The sequence below is a fragment of the Blennius ocellaris genome (assembly GCF_963422515.1).
Source record: "Blennius ocellaris genome assembly, chromosome: 17".
Lineage (NCBI taxonomy): Eukaryota > Metazoa > Chordata > Actinopteri > Blenniiformes > Blenniidae > Blennius > Blennius ocellaris.
The window spans coordinates 729924-744969 of record NC_137666.1 but is presented as its reverse complement, the minus strand read 5'-3'; the positions used below and the strand labels follow the sequence as shown (position 1 = coordinate 744969).

General features: G+C 45.8%; 1 protein-coding gene across 1 annotated transcript; it reads left to right on the top strand.

Moving 5' to 3' along the window:
- On the top strand, positions 1-10064 carry slc2a1c (solute carrier family 2 member 1c; the record flags this gene model as incomplete). The annotated part of the gene is given in 16 exon segments (XM_080512568.1): positions 1-40; positions 154-243; positions 1365-1378; positions 1380-1424; positions 1426-1449; positions 2597-2608; positions 2610-2717; positions 2719-2759; positions 3178-3304; positions 3306-3419; positions 4611-4773; positions 4863-5029; positions 5136-5237; positions 6057-6158; positions 7148-7351; positions 9884-10064. Coding segments are annotated over 16 exon segments (1533 nt in total). The 3' UTR covers position 10064.
- Positions 10065-15046: the final 4982 nt, after the last annotated feature.

Sequence of the window (15046 nt, the reverse complement as noted above, 5' to 3'; positions counted from 1 at the left end):
ATGGACGCCGTCCTCCCAGACGTACACATGGAGACTCATGGTATGGAGTGTGTGAACCAGGGCGGGGGAAATCTGACACATTAATACGTCTTTATGTTCTATTTTAGTTTGTGTTCCACAGTGAGGCTCAGGTGAGGCTCAGGTGAGGACCAGGTGAGGACCAGGTGAGGACCAGGGCGCTGCAGGTGCGGCTCCAGGGCGCCGGCACCTCGTCTCCCCCGGCCAATGGCGTCCCGGCAGAAGGTTTGTTCCGGAGGCCAATGTAAAGAACGCGAGTACGATTCCCCGGGGACATGTTGTCTACGTGTGAAAAGAGCGAGGATCCCGGAGAATATTCATTATTCATACGACTAAAACAAGCAGAGCGGAGGCTATTTATTCACATTTAATCTATTTATTTATTTAAAAGAAGTGTTTTAATGATGCTTAAATCAAAAGTTATAAAATGTATTTCAAGGCAAAATCGTTAATTCCACACAGTCAATGTTGAATTTGATAGAATCACTTTTATTTCTGTTTCTGTTATTACAGCTGTATTTAAAAAAAAAATTTTAATTTAATTATCAATACATAAACTATAATATTTCATGTCATTTATACATTTATGATTTTAGCTTCTAAGTTTTTTTGAATATCTTAATTAAATTTCAATCCATCTAATGTTGACTTTAATAGAAACGGGACAAAATACACGTTTATTTACATTTTGTTTCCGTTCTAAACTGATGATATTTCTGTATCTGTGGTTGATAATAATATATGATAAAATTTTCTAAAGAAACTGTTTTCCATAGTTTGATTCAAACTATAAAACTTTATCATTTTAGCTTATAAATCCTGAATGAGCAATACTTCAGTGTGAGTTAAAGCCAGAATATCACAATTAAAATGTAAAGAATGTAAAATAAATGCATGAAACGCTTGAATTTGTGTATGAATAACCAAGAAAGCAACTTTACAAGCATTTCGACTTGCATTTTTGCAGATTTAAATTTCTTGTCATTTTCTCGCTGGCTCAGATTCTAATCGTACATTTTCATTATTTAAAGGTTTTATATAAATTGTGGGGGATTACCGTTGGAGATCAGACATTGTACTTTAACATGCTGCTGCTTTAACCACAACTATATTTAAATAGAATATAACATTAGAGCTTTTAGGTTTCGCTGATATCTTCTGCATGTTTTGATGTTTTATTGTTTGACCACAATTTCCAGCAGTGGTTGATAAACAGTCACATCTGCGTTTTGTTGTGCGAGCGTGAGATGTTTGGTGTTTGCTGTACCTGCGGCCTCTGCAGAGCCGCCTGCCGGCCCCCCCTGCGGGCCCCCTGCCGGCCCTCTGATGGCCCCCCTGACGGCCCCCCCTGCTGACCTCCAATCCTGGCCGCCGTCCTCGGATCGCTGCAGATCGGATATCACACCGGGGAACGTCAACGCTCCGGCCAAGGTCGGCCAGACGAGTCGCACATATCTGACGTGTTCATGATGCATCGTTAAAGTCATAAAAACCACAGATAAGGTTTATGCTTTTTTTTTTTTTTTTTTTTTTTTTTTTAAACTGACGGTGTAGTGATTCGCTCTCTCCTCACACTGAGAAGAGCCACGGTTCGAGTCCACATTAGGATTTCTTTTCTTTTTTCATGGTTTTTTAATGATTTTTCATCTTTTTCCACCTTTGTTTTCTTTTTTTAAGATTAAGATTTCTTTTCTTTTTTCATCTTTTTTTAGGGATGGATTTCTTTTTAAATTTTTCATAATTTTATTTTTATTAAAATATTAACTAAAATGTCATAATCTTTTTTTAAATTATTATTTTTTCATCTTTTTTAGGTAGGGATTTCTTTTTTTTATTTTCATAATTTTATTTTTATTAAAAATAATTAAAATTATAATTCATAATAATCGTTTTTTCTTATTATTTTTTCATCTTTTTTACGTAAGGATTGCTTTTTAAATTTTATTTTATTTTTATTAAAAAAATTTAAATTCAAATTTCATAATAGCTTTTTTCAAATTGTTTCAATCTTTTTTAGGTAAGGTTTCTTTTCTTTTATCATTTTTTTCATGTTTTTGTTCTTTGCTTTTCTTTTTTCAGGTTCGGATTTCTTCTCTTTTTCTTATTTTTTCATGGGTTTTTTTTCCTTTTCTTTTTCTAGGTTAAGATTTCAGATTTACATATTTCCCCTGCGGGAATTTCCTCTACGAAGACACACATTTTACAATTTATCAGTGGGGGGGGGGGGGGGGGGGTGAATGTGAGTGTCGGTATAAAGCAGGTGGACGTAATGGTCATAAAGTTGCTCCGATGACACAAACAATAAATAAATCAAATAAATGCATCTGGGGGTGACGTTGTCAAGACACACAGGTGGAAACGTCTCAAAGCGACTGTCTGATATCAATAAAACACTAAATAAAGTCAATGATGCGTTCAGCCCAGAAACGGCTGTTTGGTGTTTTTCACTGGGCCGACGGCACCGAGCTTTAAAATAAATAAATAAATAAATAAATCCAGCTTCGAGAAACGTCCCCGTCCCCCCCCGATGGCTGTAAAATCTCACGTGGCTTTTACGAGGTGTCCCGTGTGTGTTCAGATCATTGAGGAGTTTTTTCAACCACACCTGGAGGAGCCGGCACAACGCCTCGCTGCCGGACCACAGCCTGACGCTGCTCTGGTCGCTCTCCGTCAGCATCAAGGACTTCGGCGCCCTGCTGGGGCTCGCTGGGGGTCAAGTACCTGGCCGACAGCTACGGCAGGTAGGAGAGAAGGATCGCCGGGCGGCGCCTGACCGCGACGTGGCGACTCACGTTTTTTATCCCCCGCCGTGGCTGATAGGCCCCGAAGGGGGATCTTGAAACAGTCTCCGTACGTCCGTACGTCCGTCCGTTCGAACGTTTCTACCTATATCTCGGCAACCCCTGGCCCACAGTGGCCAAACTTCACATGTGGATACATCTCAGAGGGGGAAGGGATACTATGGTGACCTTGACCTAATTTGCATATTAAGTAGGAAGTAGGTCCTTAGTAGGTACATAATTATCTACCAGGACCCATGGAACACCCTCTAGTGTACCAAGTGTGCTGCCTTAGAGCTGGCTTTGTGAGAAAATATAAAGCCCTGCGGCGGGGGATTAGCCGAGCAACGGCCTTCTTGTTTTTTCTCCCTGCTCCCAGGCGGAACTCCATCCTGATCGTCAACGGCCTGTCGGTGGTCGGCGCCTGCATGATGGTCGCCTCCAAGGCCAGCGAGTCGTTCGAGGTGCTCATCCTGGGCCGGCTGGTGTTCGGGCTGTTCTGCGGCCCTGGTGATGAGCCTGAACCCGCTGTACATCCAGGAGGTGTCGCCCACCGGCCTGAGGGGCGCCTTCGCCACGCTCAACCAGGTGTCCTTCGCCTCCGGCATCCTGGTGGGAATGGTGAGCACCGGCGCGGGTTTGTCGTCAGCCATTAAGGGTTTTTTTTGGGGGGGGGGACGTTGACGATCCACCGTTTCCGAATAAATCCCCCAAAAAATAAAAAAAGTCTCATACAAAGCGGATGAGAGAGGTACCTCATGGAGATCAGTGCCTGTTGCCATGGAGACGCTCCCTGCTAAAGCGTTACACTGCATGACCGACCTCATAGATATAAAACACTAGATGCCCCACAGCGCCGCCATCTTGGAGAGGTCTCCCGCTTGTGCTAAACGTCGCAGGCTAGAAAATCCACGAAAACATTCGTAGCTCGCTTGCTAGCCCACGTAGCAACACAAGTAATACCTCATTTTAAAGCTGAGGAAACTCTAGATCAGTGTTTTTCAACCACTGGTGTTTCCTCCAGATCGTCAGGTGAGCCGTGGGAAATGATCCAATTTCCCATTTTTTTCTAAAAATCATTTGCTCTCACAGCGACAGTGTGTTGCAGAGTAATCATGTATAAATACTCTTCACCACTAGAGGGCAGCACAGAACTTTGCCGGTGAAATGTAACATGACAGACGTCAGTGTGGTTCATCTCCACCTCCTGCTACCATCTTGTATCAAAGTACTGTGTCAGTGACAGTGATGGAGAAGTTTTTGAAAAGGAAGAATGTGAACCAGGATCTCAGCTCTTCATCCATCAGGTCCAGGTTTCACACTGAGGGAGGCACTATTAAAAAAAAGTCCTTGCTTTCTGGATTTACTGGATTCCTGTTGATAAAACTTTGATGAGAAAGACTTTATATTGTTAATAGAGGTTACAGAGTTTCAAGTTTTAACATTTCTCGGGTGGTGATGGTGTGACTCCAGATGTTTCCAAAAAGAAAAAAGTGCCTTGGCTCAAAAAAGGTTGAAAAACACTGTTGTATAGACCTTCTCCTCTAGATCTCGCCAAGATGGCGACGGAGTGTTTACACGTATGACCTACCTCACTGCCATCTATACGAGCTAACGGCTATCGTGCTAATTCGGTTCCGAAGGCAAAAGTGGCGTCGCCGGAGTTCTTCGCTCTACCGAGTGTAGCTCTAGTTTAAATACGGATTCATCAGTCTGATTCCAAAGTTCGATTTTCAGCTGGTTTGTCAATCGGTAAGATCGCGGGACTTGCCGACCTCCCGACCTCCCGTCTGGTCTGGTTTTCTGCCGCAGGTCGCCGGCCTGGAGACGGTCCTGGGCACGGAGCAGCACTGGGCCACGATGCTGTCCCTGTCCCTGGTCCCGGCCCTGACCCAGTACCTGGTCCTGCCCTTCTGCCCCGAGAGCCCCCGCTACCTCCTCATCAACCGCGGCGAGGAGCGCCGGGCGGAGGCCGGTGGGTTTCCCGTTTTCCTGGACGTCTCCCGGTATGGTTCCCCCGGGAGAGGACGGTCTATTCTGAGCGGGTTCTTCCTCGCCTTGCAGCGCTGCTGAGGCTCCGGGGCCCGACGGTGGAGGAGATGAAGGAGGAGGCGGCTCGCACGCAGGGCGGCGTCACGCTGCGACGCTTCTTCCAGAAGCGCAGCTACAGGAAGCCCATCGTCCTCGTCCTCGTCATCAACCTGGGCAGCCAGCTGTCGGGCTTCAACGCGGTCAGACCCCCCCCCCCACCACTACCCCCGACCCCCCCCAACCCCAGATTTCACCTTCCCTCTCGCGCTCGACTGGAATCAGTGAGATCGTCTGGTTCCTCCACAGATCATCAACTATTCCACCAAGATGTTCCAGGCCAAGTTCCTCCAGGCCAAATATCTGACTCTGGGCGTCGGAGTCGTCAACGTCACCTTCACTTTAGTCGCCGTGGGTTTGAACCGTCAACCTTCCTCACTGAGGCTTCGCTTCTACATGTTCCACTTCTATATAATAACCTCGCTGGACAGATTCCTATACGTGCCTTACACGTATAGGAATATAATATAACATAATATAATATGATATAATATAATGATTATAATATAATATATATTAAAATATGATATAATATAATATGATACAATATAACAATATAATATAATATATAATCTGATAATATAATAAATGATATGATATGATATGATATAATATAATATATATTAAAATATGATATATGATATAATCTGATACGATATAATAAATGATATAATATATAATGATATAATACAATATATATTAAAATATGATACAATATATTAAAATATGATATAATATAATATATATTAAAATATGATATAATATAATATACACACATTTACTATCATATTGACTATATGAGGTATTTTTTGTTAAATTTTTTGTTAAATTTCTTTAAAAAATTTTTACATAAGATATTTTTGCTGAAGGCTTTTGTTTAAAAATATTAATATAATCATATAAATGAAAATGATTAAAATCAGTTTAAACTCGTCTGATTTTATAGCTTAAATGCAATAACGGCTATATAAACCACATTTATAACGGACAAGCGTTTGATCATGAACATGTGAATTAGATTAATTTAACTGGTGTGTCAGTAATATTTTAATAACATTGTTTAGCTATTTATCTATATTCCTTAGTCCCATTACACTTCCTGTTCTGATGTCCCACCTGACCCCTGACCCCCTGACCTCTGACCCCCGGCGTTGTTTCCCTCCTCTCTAGTTCTTCCTGATGGAGCGAGCGGGGCGGCGGCGGCTGCTGCTGACCGGCTTCCTCTCCATCGCCGTGTGCAACTTACTCATGACCGTCGTCGACTCCCTGCTGGTGAGACACGCCCACACACGTCTAGCGAGCTACGTTTCTATGGCGACGGCGGCTGGCCGACAAGAATCCAGATAAACAAACAAATGAAATGATTTTCTAGACTGGACGCTCCAGACTCACCCCGAGGAGGCGGGGCTTAGTAGTGATGTCACCATTTACTGACTCAACACCTGAGACTTGAGGCATTTTTTTTCAAATCCGTGATGAAATTTGTCTGAAAAAGCTGCAGGTCAAGTTCAACGTCCTCCAGTATGGAAATGTTTTTTTAAATAAACACAAATGTGTTCAGAATTTTGCAGATTTATTAATGAATTTAGTACGGTTCTAAAATGCCATGAAAGATTGATTGATGTGAAAATATACCTTTATTTTTCTTTAAACTCAGACTAACTATCATTTCAAGTAAACCAACCACGAAACACATTTTCTAAGAGGGACCAGAATTTTTTTTTAAAAAGTAGAAAAAAAGAGGAAAAAGAAAGAAGGTAAAGGAAGAAAGAAAAGAAAAATACAGAAAAATAAAGAAAAAGAGGAAAAGAAAGAAGGTAAAGGGAGAAAGAAAAGAAAAATACAGAAAAGAAAGAAAAAAAGAGGAAAAGAAAGAAGGTAAAGGGAGAAAGAAAAGAAAAATACAGAAAAATAAAGAAAGAGGAAAAGAAAGAAGGTAAACGAAGAAAGAAAAGAAAAATACAGAAAAAGAAAGAAAAAAAGAGGAAAAGAAAGAAGGTGAAGGAAGAAAGAAAAGAAAAATATAGAAAAATAAAGAAAAAAGAGGAAAAGAAAGAAGGTAAAGGAAGAAAAAGAAAAATACAGAAAAATAAAGCAAAAAAGAAGAAAAAGAGAAAAAAGAGCAAAGATAGGGAAATAAAATAAAATTAAATGATTAAAATAAAATAAAATAAAGTTGTAGTGTGGTGTATAAACACTATTTAAATGAGTAATAAAGGTACCTCCTCTCCCCCCCCCCCCCCCCCCCCCCCCCCCTGCAGGACCTGGTCCCCCCCCTGCGGACCCTGCAGGTGCTGCTGGTGTTCCTGCTGATCTCGGCCTACGAGCTGGGCCCGGGGCCAATCTCCTGGTTCATCGCCGCCGAGCTGTTCGACCAGCCGGGCCGGCCGCTGGCCATGGCCTTCACCAGCATGCTCAACTGGGGGGGCAAGTTCCTGCTGGCGCTGCTCTTCCCTCCACTGCTGGTGCGTAGCGCCCCCTAGAGGCCTAGCGCCCCCTAGAGGTGTAGCGCCCCCTAGAGGCCTAGCGCCCCCTAGACACCGAACGCCCCCTAGAGGCCGAAGCCCCCTAGAGACCTAGCGCCCCCTAGAGGCCGAACGCCCCCTAGAGACCTAGCACCCCCTAGAGGCCGAACGCACCTAGAGGCCTAGCGCCCCCTAGAGGCCGAACGCCCCCTAGAGGTGTAGCACCTCCAAGAGGCCGAACGCCCCCTAGAGGCCTAGCGCCCCCTAGAGGCCGAACGCCCCCTAGAGACCTAGCGCCCCCTAGAGGCCGAACGCACCTAGAGGCCTAGCGCCCCCTAGAGGCCGAACGCCCCCTAGAGGTGTAGCACCTCCAAGAGGCCGAACGCCCCCTAGAGGCCTAGCGCCCCCTAGACACCGAACGCCCCCTAGAGGCCGAAGCCCCCTAGAGACCTAGCGCCCCCTAGAGGCCCGAACGCCCCCTAGAGACCTAGCGCCCCCTAGAGGCCGAACGCACCTAGAGGCCTAGCGCCCCCTAGAGGCCAAACGCCCCCTAGAGGTGTAGCACCTCCAAGAGGCCGAACGCCCCCTAGAGGCCTAGCGCCCCCTAGAGGCCGAACGCCCCCTAGAGACCTAGCGCCCCCTAGAGGCCGAACGCACGTAGAGGCCTAGCGCCCCCTAGAGGCCGAACGCCCCCTAGAGGTGTAGCACCTCCAAGAGGCCGAACGCCCCCTAGAGGCCGAACGCCCCCTAGAGACCTAGCGCCCCCTAGAGGCCGAACGCACCTAGAGGCCTAGCGCCCCCTAGAGGCCGAACGCCCCCTAGAGGTGTAGCACCTCCAAGAGGCCGAACGCCCCCCTAGAGGCCTAGCGCCCCCTAGAGGCCGAACGCCCCCTAGAGACCTAGCGCCCCCTAGAGGCCGAACGCACCTAGAGGCCTAGCGCCCCCTAGAGGCCGAACGCCCCCTAGAGGTGTAGCACCTCCAAGAGGCCGAACGCCCCCTAGAGGCCTAGCGCCCCCTAGACACCGAACGTCCCCTAGAGGCCGAAGCCCCCTAGAGACCTAGCGCCCCCTAGAGGCCGAACGCCCCCTAGAGACCTAGCGCCCCCTAGAGGCCGAACGCACCTAGAGGCCTAGCGCCCCCTAGAGGCCAAACGCCCCCTAGAGGTGTAGCACCTCCAAGAGGCCGAACGCCCCCTAGAGGCCTAGCGCCCCCTAGAGGCCGAACGCCCCCTAGAGACCTAGCGCCCCCTAGAGGCCGAACGCACGTAGAGGCCTAGCGCCCCCTAGAGGCCGAACGCCCCCTAGAGGTGTAGCACCTCCAAGAGGCCGAACGCCCCCTAGAGGCCGAACGCCCCCTAGAGACCTAGCGCCCCCTAGAGGCCGAACGCACCTAGAGGCCTAGCGCCCCCTAGAGGCCGAACGCCCCCTAGAGGTGTAGCACCTCCAAGAGGCCGAACGCCCCCTAGAGGCCTAGCGCCCCCTAGACACCGAACGCCCCCTAGAGGCCGAAGCCCCCTAGAGACCTAGCGCCCCCTAGAGGCCGAACGCCCCCTAGAGACCTAGCACCCCCTAGAGGCCGAACGCACCTAGAGGCCTAGCGCCCCCTAGAGGCCAAACGCCCCCTAGAGGTGTAGCACCTCCAAGAGGCCGAACGCCCCCTAGAGGCCTAGCGCCCCCTAGAGGCCGAACGCCCCCTAGAGACCTAGCGCCCCCTAGAGGCCGAACGCACGTAGAGGCCTAGCGCCCCCTAGAGGCCGAACGCCCCCTAGAGGTGTAGCACCTCCAAGAGGCCGAACGCCCCCTAGAGGCCTAGCGCCCCCTAGAGGCCGAACGCCCCGTTTGCTCTCACGGTAGAACAGTAGATCGGCAGAACGGAACACGAAAAACATTGAAAAAGACACGAATCCGATAAATTGATTCTTTGTTTGCCTAGCCTTGATGCCGCGCTAGCTTTTATTCTTTAGCCCAGTGATTTTCAACCTTTTTTGAGCCAAGACACTTTTTTCTTTGGAAAAATCTGGAGTCACACCACCACCTGGAAATGTTAAACTCTGTAGCCTCGATTAACAATATAAAGTCTTTCTCATCAAAGTTTTATCAACAGGAATCAAGTAAATACAGAAACAAAGTACTTTTTTTTAATAGTGCCTCCCTCAGTGTGAAACCTGGACCTGATGGATGAAGAGCTGAGATCCTGGTTCACATTCTTCCTTTTCAAAAACTTCTCCATCACTGTCACTGACACAGTACTTTGATACAAGATGGTAGCAGGAGGTGGAGATGAACCACACTGACGTCTGTCACTTTACATTTCACCTGCAAAGTTCTGTGCTGCCCTCTAGTGGTGAAGAGTATTTATACATGATTACTCTGCAACACACGGTCGCTGTGAGAGCAAAGGTTTTTTTAGAAAAAAATGTGAAATTGGATAATTTCCCACGGCACGGCGGTTGAAAAACGCTGCTATAGATAAGTTACATATGAATTTTTTCATTCTAAACTCGTCGTCTCTCGTCTGCCTCACACCTCCAGAAAGTGTGCGGGGCGTACGTCTACCTCCTCTTCATGGCCGTCGCTCTGCTGGCCTTCGTCCTCACCTGGCTCCGCCTCCCGGAGACCAGAGGGCGAACGTTCGACGACATCGCCGAGGAGTTCCGGGGAGCCGACGGCATCCTTCTGCACGACAAGGCGGGATTCAACACCTTCACCTGATCGGTTCGTCCCGGAGGCTGCGTCCACGGGAACCTTGGATGTATAGATTTGTTGGCAATGAGCGTCTCTTATTAAATCACTGTGTTCTGAGCAGACGAGCCATATTGTCTTTTTCGAGGGATTTGATCCGACGGACGACGTTTCAACTGAGAATGACGTTCAGTTCAGTTCAATACCGACACGTGAAATATCGCATATCTCTGAACTGTGGATATTTGCAAGGCGTGAAAACCAACCAGACGTCCAGCGCCGCCGCTGGGACGCCAAACCCTCCTGGGAAAACACTCCTCCGCCTCCCGCAGCAGGATTCAGGGAGAAGAAACACTCTTCTCAAGGTAAACGAGTGTAAAGAGCAGAAAGGTTGAGTCTGACGGGGACAGAAGGGTCAAAGTCTCCAGGCGGGGTTCCTCAGGGCCAGGAGCTCTGATGGCGTTTATCTAACTACGACTGAAGGAAAGGTGTTAGGATAGGAAGCTTCCTAAAGGAGTTAAGGAAAGGTGTTAGGTTAGGAAGCTTCCTAAAGGAGTTAAGGAAAGGTGTTAGGATAGGAAGCTTCCTAAAGGAGTTAAGGAAAGGTGTTAGGTTAGGAAGCTTCCTAAAGGAGTTAGGAAAGATGTTAGGAGGCTTCCTAAAGGAGTTAAGGAAAGGTGTGAGGATATGTCCTAAAGGAGTTAGGAAAGGTGTGAGGAGACATCCTAAAGGAGTTAGGAAAGGTGTTAGGAGGCTTCCTAAAGGAGATAAGGAAAGGTGGTAGGAGGCTTCGTAAAGGAGCGAAGGAAAGGTGTGAGGAGGCTTCCTAAAGGAGCTAAGGAAAGGTGTAAGGAGACGTCCTAAAGGAGTTAGGAAAGGTGTGAGGAGACGTCCTAAAGGAGTTAGGAAAGGTGTCAGGAGACGTCCTACAGGAGTTAGGAAAGGTGTGAGGAGACGTCCTAAAGGAGTTAGGAAAGGTGAGGAGACGTCCTACAGGAGTTAGGAAAGGTGTGAGGAGACGTCCTAAAGGAGTTAGGAAAGGTGTGAGGAGACGTCCTACAGGAGTTAGGAAAGGTGTGAGGAGACGTCCTAAAGGAGTTAGGAAAGGTGTGAGGAGACGTCCTAAAGGAGTTACTGAAAGGTGTGAGGAGGCTTCCTAAAGGAGTTAGGAAAGGAGTGAGGAGACGTCCTAAAGGACCTAGGAAAGGTGTGAGGAGACGTCCTACAGGAGTTAGGAAAGGTGTAAGGAGGCTTCCTAAAGGAGTTAAGGAAAGGTGTGAGGAGACATCCTAAAGGAGTTAGGAAAGGTGTGAGGAGATGTCCTAAAGGAGTTATTGAAAGGTGTGAGGAGGCTTCCTAAAGGAGTTAGGAAAGGAGTGAGGAGGCTTCCTAAAGGAGTTAGGAAAGGAGTGAGGAGGCTTCCTAAAGGAGTTAGGAAAGGTGTGAGGAGACATCCTAAAGGAGTTATTGAAAGGTGTGAGGAGGCTTCCTAAAGGAGTTAGGAAAGGAGTGAGGAGACGTCCTAAAGGAGTTAGGAGGTTTGCTAAAGGATTTAAAGAAAGGCGTTAGGAGGCTTGCTAAAGGAGCCAAGGAAAGGTGTGAGGAGACATCCTAAAGGAGTTAGGAAAGGTGTTAGGAGACATCCTAAAGGAGTTAGGAAAGGTGTTAGGAGACGTCCTAAAGGAGTTAGGAAAGGTGTGAGGAGACGTCCTAAAGGAGATAAGGAAAGGAGTGAGGAGGCTTCCTAAAGTGTCTAAAATGTAAGGCGTTTAAGCGCTGGAACATTCTGGTAGAACTTTAAGGACGTAGTAACGCTTGTCAGACAGCAGGGGGCGCCACAGTACTGCCAATAGCTGAGCTCACACACGCAGGCTGTACATATATTTATATATAAATATATATAAAAATAAAAATGAATATAAATATAAAAATAAATAAATACATATTGATTTACACTCAAAGTGTTTTCTCGAGGTACTCTGGTTTCCCCCAGTCTAAAAATATTGATATTAATAGAATAGAATAACTTTATAAATCCACGGGGGAAAGTCTTGTACATTATACAGAATATATCAAAAAATTAAATATGAATACTTACAAATCTTTTGCGCCACTATAAATTGGACTTTTCATGACTTATAGGGTAAAACCTACAAACTGAACCAAACAAATACTTGAAATATTTATTATAACTATATATTATAATATTGCAAAAAAATAAAAGAAAGGAAAAACAATGTAAAATATTGAGAAATTTCACAGTGGAATTTTTATTATTATAAGGAGTCCCTTTGAAACAACACTGTTTCCCTCCGACACAATCGGTTCCAGCTGTGAAGCCTGAGACGTTTCTGGAGGTAGAAAGTGTGACGGAGGTCCGTCCTCCTTAAACGTCCTGACAGAAACGTGTGAGGAGACATCCTAAAGGAGTTAGGAAAGGTGCTAGGATATGTCCCAAAGGAGTTAGGAAAGGTGCTAGGATATGTCCTAAAGGAGTTAGGAAAGGTGCTAGGATATGTCCTAAAGGAGCTAAGAAAGGTGCTAGGATATGTCCTAAAGGAGCTAGGAAAGGTGTGAGGAGGCTTCCTAAAGGAGTTAGGAAAGGTGTGAGGAGGCTTCCTAAAGGAGTTAAGGAAAGATGTTAGGATGCTTCCTAAAGGAGCCAAGGAAAGGTGTGAGGAGATGTCCTAAAGGAGTTAGGAAAGGTGTGAGGAGATGTCCTAAAGGAGCTAGGAAAGGTGTGAGGAGGCTTCCTAAAGGGGATAAGGAAAGGAGTTAGGAGGCTTCCTAAAGGGGATAAGGAAAGGCATTAGGAGACATCCTAAAGGAGTTAGGAAAGATGTTAGGGGCCTTCCTAAAGGCGATAAGGAAAGGTGTGAGGAGACATCCTAAAGGAGTTAGGAAAGGAGTGAGGAGACGTCCTAAAGGAGATAGGAAAGGTGTGAGGAGACGTCCTACAGGAGTTAGGAAAGGTGTAAGGATATGTCCTAAAGGAGTTAGGAAAGGTGTTAGGAGGCTTCCTAAAGGAGCGAAGGAAAGATGTTAGGAGCCTTCCTAAAGGGGATAAGGAAAGGTGTGAGGAGTCTTCCTAAAGGAGTTAGGAAAAGTGTGAGGAGACATCCTAAAGGAGTTAGGAAAGGTGTGAGGAAGCTTCCGAAAGGATTTAGGAAAGGTGTGTGGAGGCTTCCTAAAGGAGTTAGGAAAGGTGTGAGGAGACATCCTAAAGGAGTTAGGAAAGGTGTGAGGAGGCTTCCTAAACGAGTGAGGAGGCTTCCTAAAGGGGATAAGATGTAAGGTGTTTAAGCGCTGGAACATTCTGGTAGAACTTTAAGGACGTAGTAACGTTTGTCAGACAGCAGGGGGCGCCACAGTACTGCCAATAGCTGAGCTCACACATGCAGGCTGTACATATATTTGTATATAAAAAGAAGCGTCCCTCCTCCTCCTCTTGTCCTCGTGTTCGCAGCAAATGAAGCAGACGCTCTCAGAGGAAGGAGCCAGAACTCGTCCATCATGATAATAATCCTCCTTTTACATCATTTCCTTTTCTTGCCGGCGATGGAAGGTGAGGAAAGTCTTTCACACGACCGCGATGCGGTGAGAGTTTCCTCTCAGCTGTCCCCGTCTGTCCCCGTCTGTCCCTCACAGGAGCTCCGGACACTAAAGACGTCTCCCAGACGCCCCGGTCCGTCGCCAAGAGGCCCGGCGAGTCGGTCCAGATCCGGTGTTCCCACAGGATATCGGGCTACGACAACATCCTGTGGTACAGACAGGACGGCGCCCTGACGTTCCTGGGGTACCTCAACCTGAACTTCCCCAACCCCGAGGCCGCCGTGAAGGGGAAGATGGAGTTACGGGGAGACGGGCGCAACGACGGCTACCTCGACATCGCCAACCTGACGGCGGGCGACGGCGGCGTGTATTGGTGTGCAGCCAGGTTACACGGTGCGGCGCGCGGCGGCCGAGGTGAAGCAAGAACCCGCGGAGACGCTCGGGATCGTCGACACCTGCAGTTGGTGGTTGATGGTTGATGGTTGATGGTTGATGGTTGGTGGTTGATGGTTGATGGTTGATGGCTGATGGTTGATGGTTATCCGCCGACGCTCACAGGAAATCACATCGCGAGAGACGAGCCGGGAAATAGTTGAAATAATCTGCTTTTATGTTTTGGCTCTGAGAGGAAGAACCTTAATTTAACTCAGGGTCTCAATAATGTATATATATATATATATATGTGATATGATATGAAATGTTAGATATTGATTGGGGCAAACATGAAAATGATATTTCTTTTGGTGTTTTTGTGTATACTTGTAAATACTATGCTTAAATAATATCTGTGAATATGTATATATTTCAAATGTTGAACATTGTGACGTATTAAGGGGCAGACATAATGAGAGTAAATCTTCTTTTATACTCTTTTCGTTCAAAATGTGAACGAGATGTTTGCAAAGACTGCTTACTTTTATTTATTTTTTACTTTTGAATGAAATAAAAAAAAAAAAACTTGAGTTATCTTATCTTATATATTTTTTTATCTTATTTTATTTTGATTCCATTTGTTTTTAACTATTTATTTATTTTTCATTTTACTGTTTTTACTTGAAAGCACTTTGGTCACCTTGAGTTTTGTAAAGGAATTTATAAATAAATAAATGTATTGATTGATTGATTCGGTTTCATCGTCACATGGAAAAGCAAAAAAATCCACTATTATCATTTTTAAAGCAAAAAACAGTTTTTTGTGAACGAGATGTTTGCAAAGAAGACTGCATACTTTTCTTTTTTTCTTTTTTTACTTTTGAATGAAATAAATTATTTAAAAAAAAGTTATTTTATATCTTTCTTAGTTTATTTTGATTCTATTTGTTTTTAATTCTTTTAATTAATTGATTTTTCATTTTACTGTTTTTACTTGAAAGCACTTTGGTCACCTTGAGTTTTGTAAAGGAATTTATAAATAAATAAATATATTGATTGATTTTTGGTCGTCACATGGAAAAGCAAAAA